Here is a 13,624-nt window from a genome sequence, read left to right as displayed (position 1 = left end):
TATATAATAAGTGAGGAATCAAAGCATGTTTTCAATACCAACTTCAGAGTGCTTGTGCGTAGAACTAAAGTGGTGTTTAACAAAGTAATTTTGAATTACATGACATAAAATATGAATATTTCTAAGTTTCATATTTAATATAACAGCTAAATATGATGTCAATAAGTAATATCTGATTTATCGTGAGGAACGGTAGCATAAAAGCATAAGTATGTAAAATCCTGTGATGTGATTATCGAGAACATTTTGATTTTTGGTACAACCCGTGTTTTTGTCCAGGACAAGGACTTTATTTTACATGTGAAAAATTAAAAGAAGTGAAAACAACATTATTTTACAGTCATTTAGACAAACATTCAGGAAGCTAGTAAATACACTTTTTAACAACAAAACACACAAGTGCATATGTATGTGTTTTGTCCATGTAAACCGGATTAGTGATAACCACTTTGTCATTGGTAATCATTAAAATACAGATTCCGGTTTCCAAGAATTTATTGACACTTTGATCAAAATTAATTCTAGCGATCGGGACAAGTTTGGAATTCTTTACAGGAACAGCACTGGGGCAACTTCAGCTTGACTAACTTGAAACCACAACTGTTACAGTAGACCCAGGCACGGAAGTAACGGAACCCGTCGTATAAACACGTGCTAGATACTAACCCGGAACAAGGCAGCCTACAATAGATTTAGAAATTAGGGTATAAAAACGGCATCAACGTATAAATTTTATCACATGTATTGGTATTCAAATTTATACAATTCATTCATACATTGGATTATGAGCTTTGTAGTGCATACAAAGTATAAAAACGACCAAAAAAAAAAAAAAAAAAAAAAAAAAAAAAAAAAAAAAAAGAAAACAAAGTTGATTAAGTAAATCATTTAAAGATATAATCTCAGTCTACAATATATGGCAATATATGATATATATTTTTGATATTGTACCATATTTATACAGTTTACATCTTACACTGTTTATCATTTCTAATTTTGAGGATTTTGATTAAATTTGACCTAGTTTGTTTAACAACATGTTATTTTCATTTAACATAGCCTAAATATCTTTTCTTTAACAGATAGATTAAAAAAAAACATTTTTTTAGCATGATCAGGAAAAAGGGTCTGCCTATCACTTTTGTATAAACGACAATCAATAAGTTCGTGTATTTCATCTTCCACACAATCCACATCACACATTAATGTCAAATTGTGGTTGTTTCTCTCAAATATAACTTTCTTGCCATCGCTTTAAAGTTTTTTCACAGCTCCAACTTTCAATTATGTGATAATGAGCAATTATTCTTAGTTTACATTCAAATTTTTCGTTGTTGTAAACCCTTTAAAACCAGACATTTTTCAATATCGCATTTTTTTAAAAACGTGAAAATATGTTGTCAATTTACCTGCCATGCATCTTCGTATCTTTTCGTAAACCAGTATTATAAAATATTCTCTCTAATATATTTCTACAAATACTTTTTTAAAGTTATAGTTTCATTGATTTACCATTAAATCATAATATGCCCAATTTGTTACACAATTATATTACAATTGCAAACCAATTATTCACTTTCCACCTGTCCAAAAATCAGACTTTTGTTGTATGCACTGTATAAGAAAAAAAAATTCTGGCATATTTGTAAGTATGTGGCAATAAGAAAAAAAAAATGCAATAAGAACATAACGACAAAAGATTGGTAGTCTACCCAGGTCTGATAAAATTGTAATATTCGTACTTTCCTTTCCTGATCCAATCATAAATTTACAAAATTGTATTTGTAAAATTTTAACCTCCCAATTTTTAACTGTTTCATAGAGATATGTATATTTACTTTGAATTGTGGTTGACAGTACAGAGTTGAAATGGCGTCACGTTAACTTTTATATTGTCACTTCATACTTTTATTATGAATTTCACTTAGTTAAATTGATGCATGTGCATTTTTCACTCAGTATGATAGTTGGCCACTTGCCAATTATGACGTAATTTGAATAACAGTGTGATGTATGTTTACATATGATAGAATACCAAAACAAACGATGAACAGAAGGGAAAGAGTTAAGTCGAGAAGAAATAAAAAGAATTGCTTTAGATATTTTTGAGAGTGGAAATTCTATAACTGAAATTAGCAAATTGTTAGAAAGATCCCATAGTACTGTAAATATGATATTTATTACGGGATGTATTAGAAAACCTTCGCAGAAGTGGCAGAACTAAAACTGACGCCTCATGATTACAAATTAGAAATGTTTGTAAAGGTTGATAGAAGAGACATGTTGTCCGGTATAACAGTGACATTCAATGAAAATATTGTCAATCCAGTTGCCAAGAGGACTTTACAATATGATTTACATGAAAATGGTTTTAAACAAGTGGAAAAATGGCGATAAAAGAAATAGAACGAAACTACTCTCATAGCGTCGAGAAAAAAAACCCGGAGATGGTCCGTTGAAAATAACTGGGAATAATAACATTTTTCCGATGAAAGTAAGATAAAGTAGACATTAACGGCAAACTGACAACTCAACTGTATGACAAACGGGATGATTTCAGCTTCTCCATCGTCAACTTCCAACATTTATGTAGCAATATTGCATTATCAACTACATATGGTGTTTATATATCTCAACTGATTCGATATGCAAGAGCTTGTTCTGGGTATAGTCAGTTTTTAAATCGGGGTAAGCTACTGAAAAACAAGTTGATGGTACAGGGATTTCAACAGTCTCGATTGAAGTCAGCATTTCGCAAATTCTATGGTCGTTATAACGATATAGTTCTTCAATACAACCTCCCATCGGGTCAAATGCTGTCTGACGTGTTTCATACCGATTGTTAAGCCGTTCTTAGCACACTGATTTTGACTGCGGATAACTCCGTTTACCTGATCAGGATATGGGCTCACAGCGGGTGTGACCGGTCAACAGGGGATTCTTACTCCTCCTAGGCACCTGATCCCACCTCTGGTGTGCCCAGGGGTCCGTGTTTGCCCAACTATCTATTTTGTATTGCTTGTAGGAGTTATGAGATTGATCACTGTTCGTTATCTTCACCTTGCATAATGATTGGCCACGATGAACGAGTACACGAGTGGAGAAAAGCAGGTGAAGGTTGACGACCCGATCTCATTACCCCCCAAAATGGTCCAAGTTTGAAGTCATGACATGAGGGTGCATCTGGTTCGGTCCTGGTACTATTGCACTGGTGGACGGAAATACCATTGTTAATAAGTATCAGGATATTTTGAAAGATCATTAATGACCAATTGTTGCACAGCATTTTCCTCAAGATATATATTTTCCAAGATGACAGTGCCCTTATCAACCGCGCAAGATCCACTGTTGCATAAGAACTCAAAACCATATCCCATTACTTTCCCGATATCATAAAAAGAATAATGATTTTGATAAAAAGAGAACTACAAACAAGGAAAAACAACATACATTCACCGGCAGATATATTTCTATAAATTTAAAAAATCTGAATCGACATAACACTGCATTTTGTTCCAAGATTACTCCATCCACAGAAGAATCTAATAAAGTATTAGTTTATAATAGTTTATTTCTGGGTTTCTGTAATTTTTAACAATGTAACGTTTCACAGGATGCACGGAGAGACAATTTTCGAGAAGAATTTTCATTGCGTTCTTCAGACCGTGACGTCCTTTTAACGAATACTTTTTGCATGACTCTGTACATCCCACATTACAGAACCGTTGGTGAGTACTGCCTTAACTAAATGATTCAATAAACGTAATGCAGTTTTGATTGGCGTATTTTTATGTTTGACACCTTTCTATATTTTAAATGAGGATTTCAAGGCCTTATTATATAAATGAGATTTCTTCTCTTTAAAAGAATCAGATATACCGAGGTATTTGTAATGTTTTACACATTCTATATTTGTATTATCTATATGCAGTAAGTATTATTGTGATATAATGAACAATGAGAGAGAGAGAGAGAGAGAGAGAGAGAGAGAGAGAGAGAGAGAGAGAGAGAGAGAAAGAGAGAGTTATATACTTTGGCTGTTGGCAAACTGCAAATGTGACACATTGGTATTCAGGCCTCACCACGGCGCATTGTTCTCCATCAATGTATGCCTGGGTGGCCCGTTGAAGCTCGGTCGGACATGTTTCCTCAAGGCCGATGTCATTGACGTACCTGTTGCAGATAACAAATGTTATTTTTCATTGCTTTCTTTTCATAACAAATTGAAAATAATGGACTGCAATCAATCTCGTAATTCCTCTATATAATAATGATAATAACAATAATAAACTTTATATATTGCCTTATATAAAACAAATTACTCTAAGGCGCTTTACAGGGGTAAAACAAAAGGAATACAACAATAAAACACAATGAAATGACATAAAGTCTCCCATCTGTAAAATTATCAAAATAAAACACTATACTTAAGATGGATACTCAGTTCAGTTAAGGCTTCCCATATGCAGGGGATAATACATATAATACATATACATTCTATTTTTTTTATTTCCTTCATATGGGTCCGTGTTTGCCCAACTATCTATTTTGTATTGCTTGTAGGAGTTATGAGATTGATCACTGTTCGTTATCTTCACCTTGCATAGTTATGCTATTTGTGACTTTTGGTTTACATTGGTTCAATAGTTCATGAAAGTACGATGAAACATTTATGCCAGTACTTACGCCAAGTTGCATTTTATAGCAATGCTCTTCAGGGATTCTTCCACTGCCGGATATTTTGTCAGTGCATATTCGATTTTGCGTCTAAAATTAATGAAAAGCGCCCAATTGGAAATACTACATATATAGTGTCAAATAATAATAATAATAATATTGATGATGATAAATGATAATGATTAATTAAATTCACACAATCACACAGATGATGTCAGATTATTACAAAAACGACGACGACAAAATGACGAAAACAACATCAAAACAACACGAACGACCGCAACAACAACAAATTATAAAAGTAATAGAAGCAGATAACCATGAAAGAGAGAGAGAGAGAGAAGAGAGAGAGAGAGAGAGAGAGAGAGAGAGAGAGAGAGAGAGAGAGAGAGAGAGAGAGAGAGAATGTATAAACTAATGCAGGGTATGTAAAAAAAAACTCTGATGTTTTAATTCAATGATAATATGAATGCATGTTTAATACTTGCTTGAGTGTTAGCGACTGCTGCTCTGAACCAACTTCCAATTTGAAATTTTTCGGAGTTTCTGTAAAGCCCCTATACTTTACAATGTATTTTCCGTACGGTGATACCGATTTGACCGGAGTCTCCATAGCATCAATCGTCAGAGTCAATGTCATGATGACAATCACCACAAACAATGGCATGGTTGGTCCCCTTAATCATATACAGATTAATTAGGTATATATAAAAAGATTGATTACACTTGTCAAAATGTCTAATCCAACAATTCACGGGTAGGAATAGGTTAATGATTTTTTTCCCGGTTATCCAATGGATTAAAACAATATTAAGATTCACTGCAACCAGGAAAATTGTGATTAAGTATTCGAATAATAGACCTTTGCCTTTTCTGAGTACTTCATACATATTTAAAGACTCTCTTACCTAAAATTGAAAATATAAAACGTTAAAATCTAATTTGACGCAAGTTTTAGGGAAGCTATTGACTGTGTACAAACCGATGACCGTAGCATCAACAGGGGATGCTTACTCCTCCTAGACACCTGATCCCACCTCTGGTGTGTCCAGGGGTCCGTGTTTGCCCAACTATATCTATTTTGTATTGCTTGTAGGGGTTATTAGATTGATCACTGTTCGTTATCTTCACCTTGCATATATTACAATCATAAAAAATGGCAGCTGACCTCATCGATAAGAATTTTGTGATCACGATTTCAAACGATCAGGGGCCTGTACACGGTGATATTGGAGTCACATATCTGTCGGTATGACTAAAGAAGGTATCTATGTTACCGAGTTCATTTTTTGTGTAATTCTCTTTCCACAATATCGTACACATATCATCGAAAATAACGATTTGTTTCTAAACAATATTATATAATTTGATTACGAATATGTTTTACAGATAAGACAAGTCAACTGCCACTTGACCAATCATTCTGATTTATGGAGACTTAGAGCTCATAGCTGGTGTGACCGGTCTACAGGGGGTGCTTACTCCTCCTAAGCACCCGCAATCCTGTTCAAGTAACTTTTCTTCAAATTTGTCAGGGATGATCAATATTCACTTACACTCGATACTTTTTGCGATTTTTCCTACGTCAATCATTACATAATCTATTGACGTTTTACTAAAATTTTGGGGGCCAATTTGACCGGGAGTGTTCTCGGAAACTATTGAAGATAGCAACGTCAAATTTTCAGCGATGGTACACGAGATGTCATAGTTGTGCACAGTTGTATTCAAATTTGTTTAACTAAAAGCATCAGTGCTCATTAGGACCCGAGAAAACGTCATAATTTTACGGCAATTTTGGATACATTTTCTTTTATATCTATTTATATAGAAATAATTTGACAAAACATAGAGAAAAAAACTTGTCGATAATGACAAGACCAATTCAACGATATGCAAGGTGAAGATAACGAACCTCATAACTCAATCTCATAACTCCTACAAGCAATACAAAATAGATGGTTTGGCAAACACGGACCCCTGGACACACCAGTTGTGGGATCAGGTGCCTAGGAGGAGTAAGCACCCCCTGTTGACCGGTCACACCCGCCGTGAGCCCTATATCCTGATCAGGTAAACGGAGTTATCCGCAGTCAAAATCAGTGTGCTAAGAACGGTTTAACAGTCGGTATGAAACACGTCAGACAGCATTTAACCTAATGCGAGGTTGTATTGACGAACTAGATCGTTATAACGATAGATATCACATTGGAGGGGCCAGCCCCTCAAATAAAGGGACAAGAGGGGTAAAAATCATTTTTGAAATATTTCAAAGACTAAAGTGAATTTTCACAGCATTATTAAAGCACAGTTGTTCGTTTTGACGTTTTGCAATTGCTAAGATCAGCCAAATTTACGTTGATTACGTAATAAGGAATGTTAAGGGGAATAATGTACGAAACTTTGATATCTTCTATATCTTAAACGAAAGATATTTTGTAAAGCGTTATATAATATAAATTGGTCAGAATGTGACTTTAAACAATATGCCATCCTTTAATTTTGTCTTAAGTTTCCTTTTTAGGGAATTCGCGCGATGGCCCGTAAAACTGAATATTCTTTCTATCTTGAAAACTAAAAATATTTTGTTAAAAGTTTTAGAACAAACGTTGTAGATAATGAAGAGACCTACTCCACCATATTAAGTTTTAGGGGTCAGTCCCTTAAATAAGGGGCCGAGGGGAATTAAACATCAACATAAGTTTTCCTATGTTTTGTTTAGAAAACAAGTATTTGGTTTATTTAGCTTGATATCAATACCGTATAGGTAAATGAACTTCAATTTAGCGGAAAATATCGATGCGATACACATTCAACACAATTAAATTAGAGCAAATAAGAATGCGAAACATTTCAAATTCACTAAATCAGCTTGGATTCAGTCGCGGTTTATTACTTCGACAACTTATGTGTTGCGAACAATGTGAATGAAGAATAATCAATTGGTTTTAGTCTAAATTCCTTCAAAATGGGAGAAAAGTGCTCGTAACAATAAACAAAATGAGAAATCGGTCATTTTTCACTCTTGTTTTGCCTGCTATCTTTTTACGAATAGAGTCGCAATGAAAGGTCTTGTAGAATTTCTGTATATTTAATACACTCATCCCATATTTCAATGAAACTTAAGCTTCTCTATCTTTATTCAAACTGTGCTCTCTTTTAACAATCACTTTGGCTGACAATGTCCAGTTGAAAATCTGGAAATCGCATTTATTTAGTCGTGAATAATTTTCTTGCATTTGTTAAAACTACAGAGGTCTGCTTCTATTTTGTACAATTCTATAGATATATCTTCAAAAACGCAACAAACATTTAGCAGTTTCCGAATTTACATACCCTTCGAAATTGTACCGGTATAGGTTCTGCTAAATACACTCACACAATCCAAGCATCACAAGAAAAACAAAACTCAATAGTAGGTAACAGAAGAAGGAGGAGGTCAGAAAAGTGGAAAATTATACCTAATTGGAATAAAAAATGTCCCACACGAAATATCTTTTTTCCAGTGACCCCTGCGCCGTGACCTTTGGTCTCTAGAAAGAAGACCCCAATGCTCATTATGAAAGATATTATACATGTAGCCATGCTTTGACTTCCTGCAGATTGTGTATCGACACAGTGGTTCAAATTTCACAGGATTTTTTTTCTACGACCCCCTCTTTTTTAACGGAATTGTCTCATTATCGGACAGAAGACTTATTCGTTGCTCGCGACGACATTATGTCTAGTTATCATTATTACCATTATTATCATTCCTTTACATTTATTTACACACTTGGTTTTCGTGACACATTCTCCATCGTCAACTTCCACTATTTATGTAGCAATATTCCATTATCACCTACATATGGTGTTAATATCTTTCAACATATTCGAAGGGCCTCCGTGGCCGAGTGGTTAGAGCATCGCGCTCAAAAGCACATGGCCTCTCACCTCTGTCGGCGCGAGTTCGAATCCCGCTCGCGCCGGTAAGTGAGAAAGTTTCCCAGTTTACTTTTGGAAGGTCGGTGGTCTTTCCCAGGTACATTGTATCTGGATTCTCTCTTCCACCAATAAAAACTGGGCGCCACTATATAGTTGAAAAATTGTTAAGTGTGGCGGAAAATATCAAACAATCAATCAACATATTTGATTCGCAAGAACCTGTTCTGCGTATGGTCAGGTTTTAGATCAAGGCAAGCCACTGAGAAAGAGGTAGATGGCACAGGGGTTCCAACAATCTCGTTGAAAGTCAGCATTTCGCAAATTGCATGGTCGTTATAATGATCTGGTTTTCTAGTACAACATATCATTGGGTCAAATGTTGCGTTTCATACCGATTGTTAAACCGTTCTTGGCACACTTATTTTGACTACGGATAACATTCGATGAAGATAGAGCTATATAGCTCATGGCGGGTGTTATCGGTCGACAGGGGATGTTTGCTCCTTGTAGGCACCTGATCCCACTTCTGGTGAGTCCAGGGATCCGTGTTTGCCCAACTATCTATTTGGTAATGCTTAAAGGAGTTATGAGATTGATCACTGTTTGTTATATTCACCTTTCACATTTCTAATTAAATAAATGAAATGTAGACACAGACAGCTAGTGAAAAGAAAAACATTGTTTGCTTTATATATATTCTTAATGTAGGTTCAGTATATTCAAATTAATTACATTGTATGCTATGAACTAAGGAATTTTAAAATTATTAAACTACTTTAGCTAAAATCTAAATAATAAACCGATATAATGATATTCGAACACATGCATATTTTTCATATACTAATATATTATAATTTGTTTTTACATTTATTTCAATGCGAAATCCCTAAGCCACGCAATACCTTTGTGGAAAGGTTTAAAGATCGCACCAATGTCCTTTGACAATCTCTGGCACTTTCGGTGTTGATTAGACTCATTTATGAAGTTTATGTGTCCTCACTTCAAGGTCATAGATAAAAAAAAATTGAACAATCGGGTTTTTTTTTCTCGAAACAAGTCAAACCAGTCTGAGCTTGATTTAGGAGTTTTGCAGATTAGTGTATTATCACGAGTAAGAAGAGTGACCCTAAATTTCCCAATTAAGGAATTTAAGTAACCTAGTGGGTTGTCAATGCCTCTAAATATCCTTTCAGCAGCTGTTAGCTCTTTTCATCAATATCAAGACTGCCGCCATGTTTATACCAATTTAAGATGATCTTAGGACAAGGGTTATCCTAGCCTAAAGGTCAGACGATTGCCATATTGAATTGCATTCCTTCGAGAATTTTTCACTCATATGGAGACGTTACCAGAGGTAGGTGAAGTACATGTACTACAATATTATAACCCAGGACCGTAGCAGTGGGGCTCTTTACTGTGCTAATATCTGGCGTGAAACGGAATTTCCGGGACATAAGGTCATATTCGAAGACCCGTGATTCTCACTTCTTTTCAAATAAAAGACCAGGTATGAAAGTGACTTACATCAAGGGACTGAATCATGGGAACGCCAGGTTGATAAAGGAGACACCGAAACTAAATCACAAGTAACGTAATGTACATATTAGATATTGCAAAACTAAATCCCGGGGAACGTTAGGTAGATATTAAGACATATGAAAACCATATCTCGGGATGGTCATCTAAACAAAGTAGATACAAAGCGATTTGACATTACACGATAGGGTGCGTCCTAATGACAGACTTGAACCTTCAAACATAATACCTGATATGAAATGTATAGAATTATTCAACAACGTCTAATCCTTTTTTTAGTAGTTATAGTTAAGAAAGTACAGAAAATAAATAAAGACTTTCACTGTACGTTGCAACATCGACCTGCGGTTAGACAATTTGACTAGTGTCTTAGTTACTGGCTATGCATTTTGACTAGTGTCAGATTTACTGGTTAGACATTTTGACTAGTGTCAGATTGACTGGTTGGACATTTTGACTAGTGTCAGATTTACTGGTTAGACATTTTGACTAGTATCAGTGTTACTGGATATACATTTTACTGACCTGTACGTTACAACTTCGAATTAGTAGTTATACATTTTGACTAGTATATAACTTCAGCATTTTGAATCAACAAATGGAGATTGAAAGCATAATATATGACAAACTACAATCCAAGCTCAAGATCAACATCAGATCGATTGTTCTAACGTTTGTGAACACAAACAATGAGTGACTTACTAGCGGACAACTCAAAATGCATCTCATCCATCCCAGAATCTAGTCAATGTTGCATGTAGGAAATCAAAAGTAGGAACACTTACAAGTTACAGATTTAAATTATATACATAAATGATCAAGGTAACCCATTTGGAACAGTTCTTTCATTGCATAAACTATTCATCGAATAGCTGTACAAAAATTGATATAAAGAATAGTTTGCAAGGTATTAAATCTGCAAGGGAATATGAAATCAATGGAAGTCACAAGTAATTTGTACAGTGTGCTTAGCAGATCATGGGGAAATTACTCCATGAAACTTAGTTACTATCTAAGGAGATGACCCGTACTAATTTTGACATCATAATGTCAAGTGTCAAATTGGACATGACAAAATATTGTTTGCTATTGAAAGACATAAACATAGTACCCTCTGTTGGTTTTCAGGCCACAAGATTAAAGGTCAAAAGTCAATACCTTGAGAATAATTTGCTTGGCTTCTATGTAGTCATCTTTACAGACTAAACATTTGGGACCGGTCGTCAGAGGATGCTTTCCTCTCCTAAGCACCTGATCCTACCTCTGATGCGTCCATGGGTTTGTGTTCGCTCAACTCTTTATTTTGTATTCATTATAGGTGTTTTGAAATTGACCACTATTCATTATCTTCACCTTTCATTGCAGTCAAAAGTATTTATTAATATTTACAAATAGAAATGTTTAAAATCAAATTGTTAAAATGATACACTAGTAATGTGCGCAGAACAGTGTGGAAAATAGCATAAAACATAGGTAAGTCATTGTTATATCAAGCTTAGAAGAATATTTTGCTTTTTCTGGTGATAACAAACATATGATTTTGAAAAATAGCCGACCTCAAAACTGTTTTTACCTTTTTTTGTGAGTCTTGGTTTTCCTGCTATGCTTGTTTTGCCCTTCTTCTCTCTAAGACTCGGCGGATGGTTGTGTGGGACTTACTACCCTCTTTATAATAGTCATCTGAGAATTCATGTCTATAAATACGAAACAAGCGACGTTTTCTAATAATTTTTTACATGCTTAGCATATTGAGATGTTGGATCGAAATTTTTTAGGCAGTTTGAATAAGAGTGATTAAAAGGAGAAACATGTTTAACTGATTATACATCCGAATCATATCTGTATTAAACATCTTAATATGTAAATCGTCGCTAGGTGGGAAAATGAAGATACTGAATTTACTAAATTTAGGTTTGATGATACTTGATTTTTGTGATTGATTTGCATAAAATGGATGATAATTACTTGTTCCACTCCTCGAACAAAAGATTTGCGATGTGATATCACATCAAGTGTAAATTTCATGCCCGATACACATTCCTGTTATTTGCATTTTAAATGCCCATGAATAACAATAATTGATAAATGAGATATTTGGATGGAAACAGAAACAAACTGCAATAAGATATTTCATTTTTAATGAAGCATATCCAGTGCTTATTCATATAAACACACATTTCAGGAACACCGTCTAAATAGAGAGTACAATAAGTAAAGGGAGATAAACAAAGATGGTCAATTTCATGAATCCTCTGAAGAAATTAAAATAATAAGATGGGCAAACATGGACCCCTGAACACACCAGAGGTTGGACCAGGTGCTTGGGAGGATAAAATCATCGATCACAGGAGCTCTATTTGTGGTTATGCTAGAGAGTTCGCATAGGGAAATGAGAAACCATTTGTTTTCAGTTTTTCGTTAAAATAATTCCTTATCGATCACATTCATGAAACTTGTAAATAAAAGCTTTTCAAAAATCTATAAATATAGATAGGTCTTTATAATTGTAATCCATATGTTTAATGCTTCAATCATTATTGAACAAATGTCATGAATTTACGATTTTATACGAATTTTTTTTACACCAAATACACCCAGGGATGACAGTGTATGATATATAGAAGCAACTCATCATGATGTTCCATTTACTAATAGAATAAATGGATACGGATGTATATATTTAATTGCTGTGATAAAATTTAGAAATTCACCGTATAAGTTTTACATTATGCTCCTGGATCGAGGCCTCTGCTGGTGGACTGTTAGACCTCGAGGGTCTCTACAGCCCAGCAGCTAAGTACTTAGTTACTAGCTTAAAAATACGGATGTATGTTTAATTCCTGTGATAAAATTTAGAAATTCATTTCAAAATTAAGGATTCTTTTCCTCATGCATAGCTCTGATCCTTAGACGAATTTGGCTCCAGTCATTGGTACTCTGGTTTTCCTTTTAGTTCTTACAAGTTTATTGTTATTTCGGATTCCCAAAATTTCGGTTTGAGCATCACTGAAGAGACATTATTTGTCGAAATGTGCAACTGGTGCATCAAAATTGGTACCGTGTAAGTTTTACATTGCTAAGATATTTTGGTTTGAATATGCTACAATTGCTTTTCTGTCTCTCTCTGATAGACACAGACTGTGCTTCATTGTTAGTTGACCTATCTAGATATTTTTACGAGGCATACTTTATTCAACAGCTGCTAAACAGACGAAGAAATATGTACTATGGCTTAAACTCGACATCTGTATATCTCGACGATGTCTTATATATTGATAATACTCATTTCACTTTTATGTCGATTGGTTAATTCAAACGAAAGACACCACATTTTCCTCTTGATGAAATGTGAAGATAACGAATAGTGATTAATTTCATAAATCAGATAAGCAATACAAAATAGAGAGTTGGGCAAACACGGACCCCTGGCCACACCAGAAGTGGAATTAGGTGCCTAGGAGGAGTAAGCATCCTCTGTCGACCGGTC

General features: G+C 34.7%; 1 protein-coding gene across 1 annotated transcript; it reads right to left on the bottom strand.

Annotated features, from left to right (window-relative positions):
- Positions 1-477: 477 nt before the first annotated feature.
- Positions 478-11,811, bottom strand: LOC125675250 (uncharacterized). The gene is made up of 5 exons (XM_048912775.2): positions 11,711-11,811; positions 5,166-5,354; positions 4,687-4,767; positions 4,033-4,173; positions 478-681 (listed from the first exon to the last, which is right to left on the bottom strand). The coding sequence occupies exons 2-5, from the start codon at positions 5,342-5,344 to the stop codon at positions 522-524; spliced, it is 561 nt and encodes a 186-aa protein (XP_048768732.1). The 5' UTR covers positions 5,345-5,354; positions 11,711-11,811; the 3' UTR covers positions 478-521.
- Between the last annotated feature and the right edge of the window lie 1,813 nt (positions 11,812-13,624).

Source organism: Ostrea edulis, chromosome 3, assembly GCF_947568905.1.
Source record: "Ostrea edulis chromosome 3, xbOstEdul1.1, whole genome shotgun sequence".
Lineage (NCBI taxonomy): Eukaryota > Metazoa > Mollusca > Bivalvia > Ostreida > Ostreidae > Ostrea > Ostrea edulis.
This window is presented reverse-complemented; position numbering and strand designations above follow the sequence as displayed.

What these genes read in the sequence shown, in the direction of transcription:
- LOC125675250 (XM_048912775.2), bottom strand. Translation starts at nt 5,344, where the DNA reads ATGCCATTGTTTGTGGTGATTGTCATCATGACATTGACTCTGACGATT. An exon ending in CAGCAGTCGCTAACACTCAA is followed by an intron (nt 4,768 to 5,165) that starts GCAAGTATTAAA and finishes CATTAATTTTAG; the next exon opens with ACGCAAAATCGAATATGCAC. An exon ending in GCAGTTTGCCAACAGCCAAA is followed by an intron (nt 682 to 4,032) that starts GTATATAACTCT and finishes AATCTATTGTAG; the next exon opens with GCTGCCTTGTTCCGGGTTAG.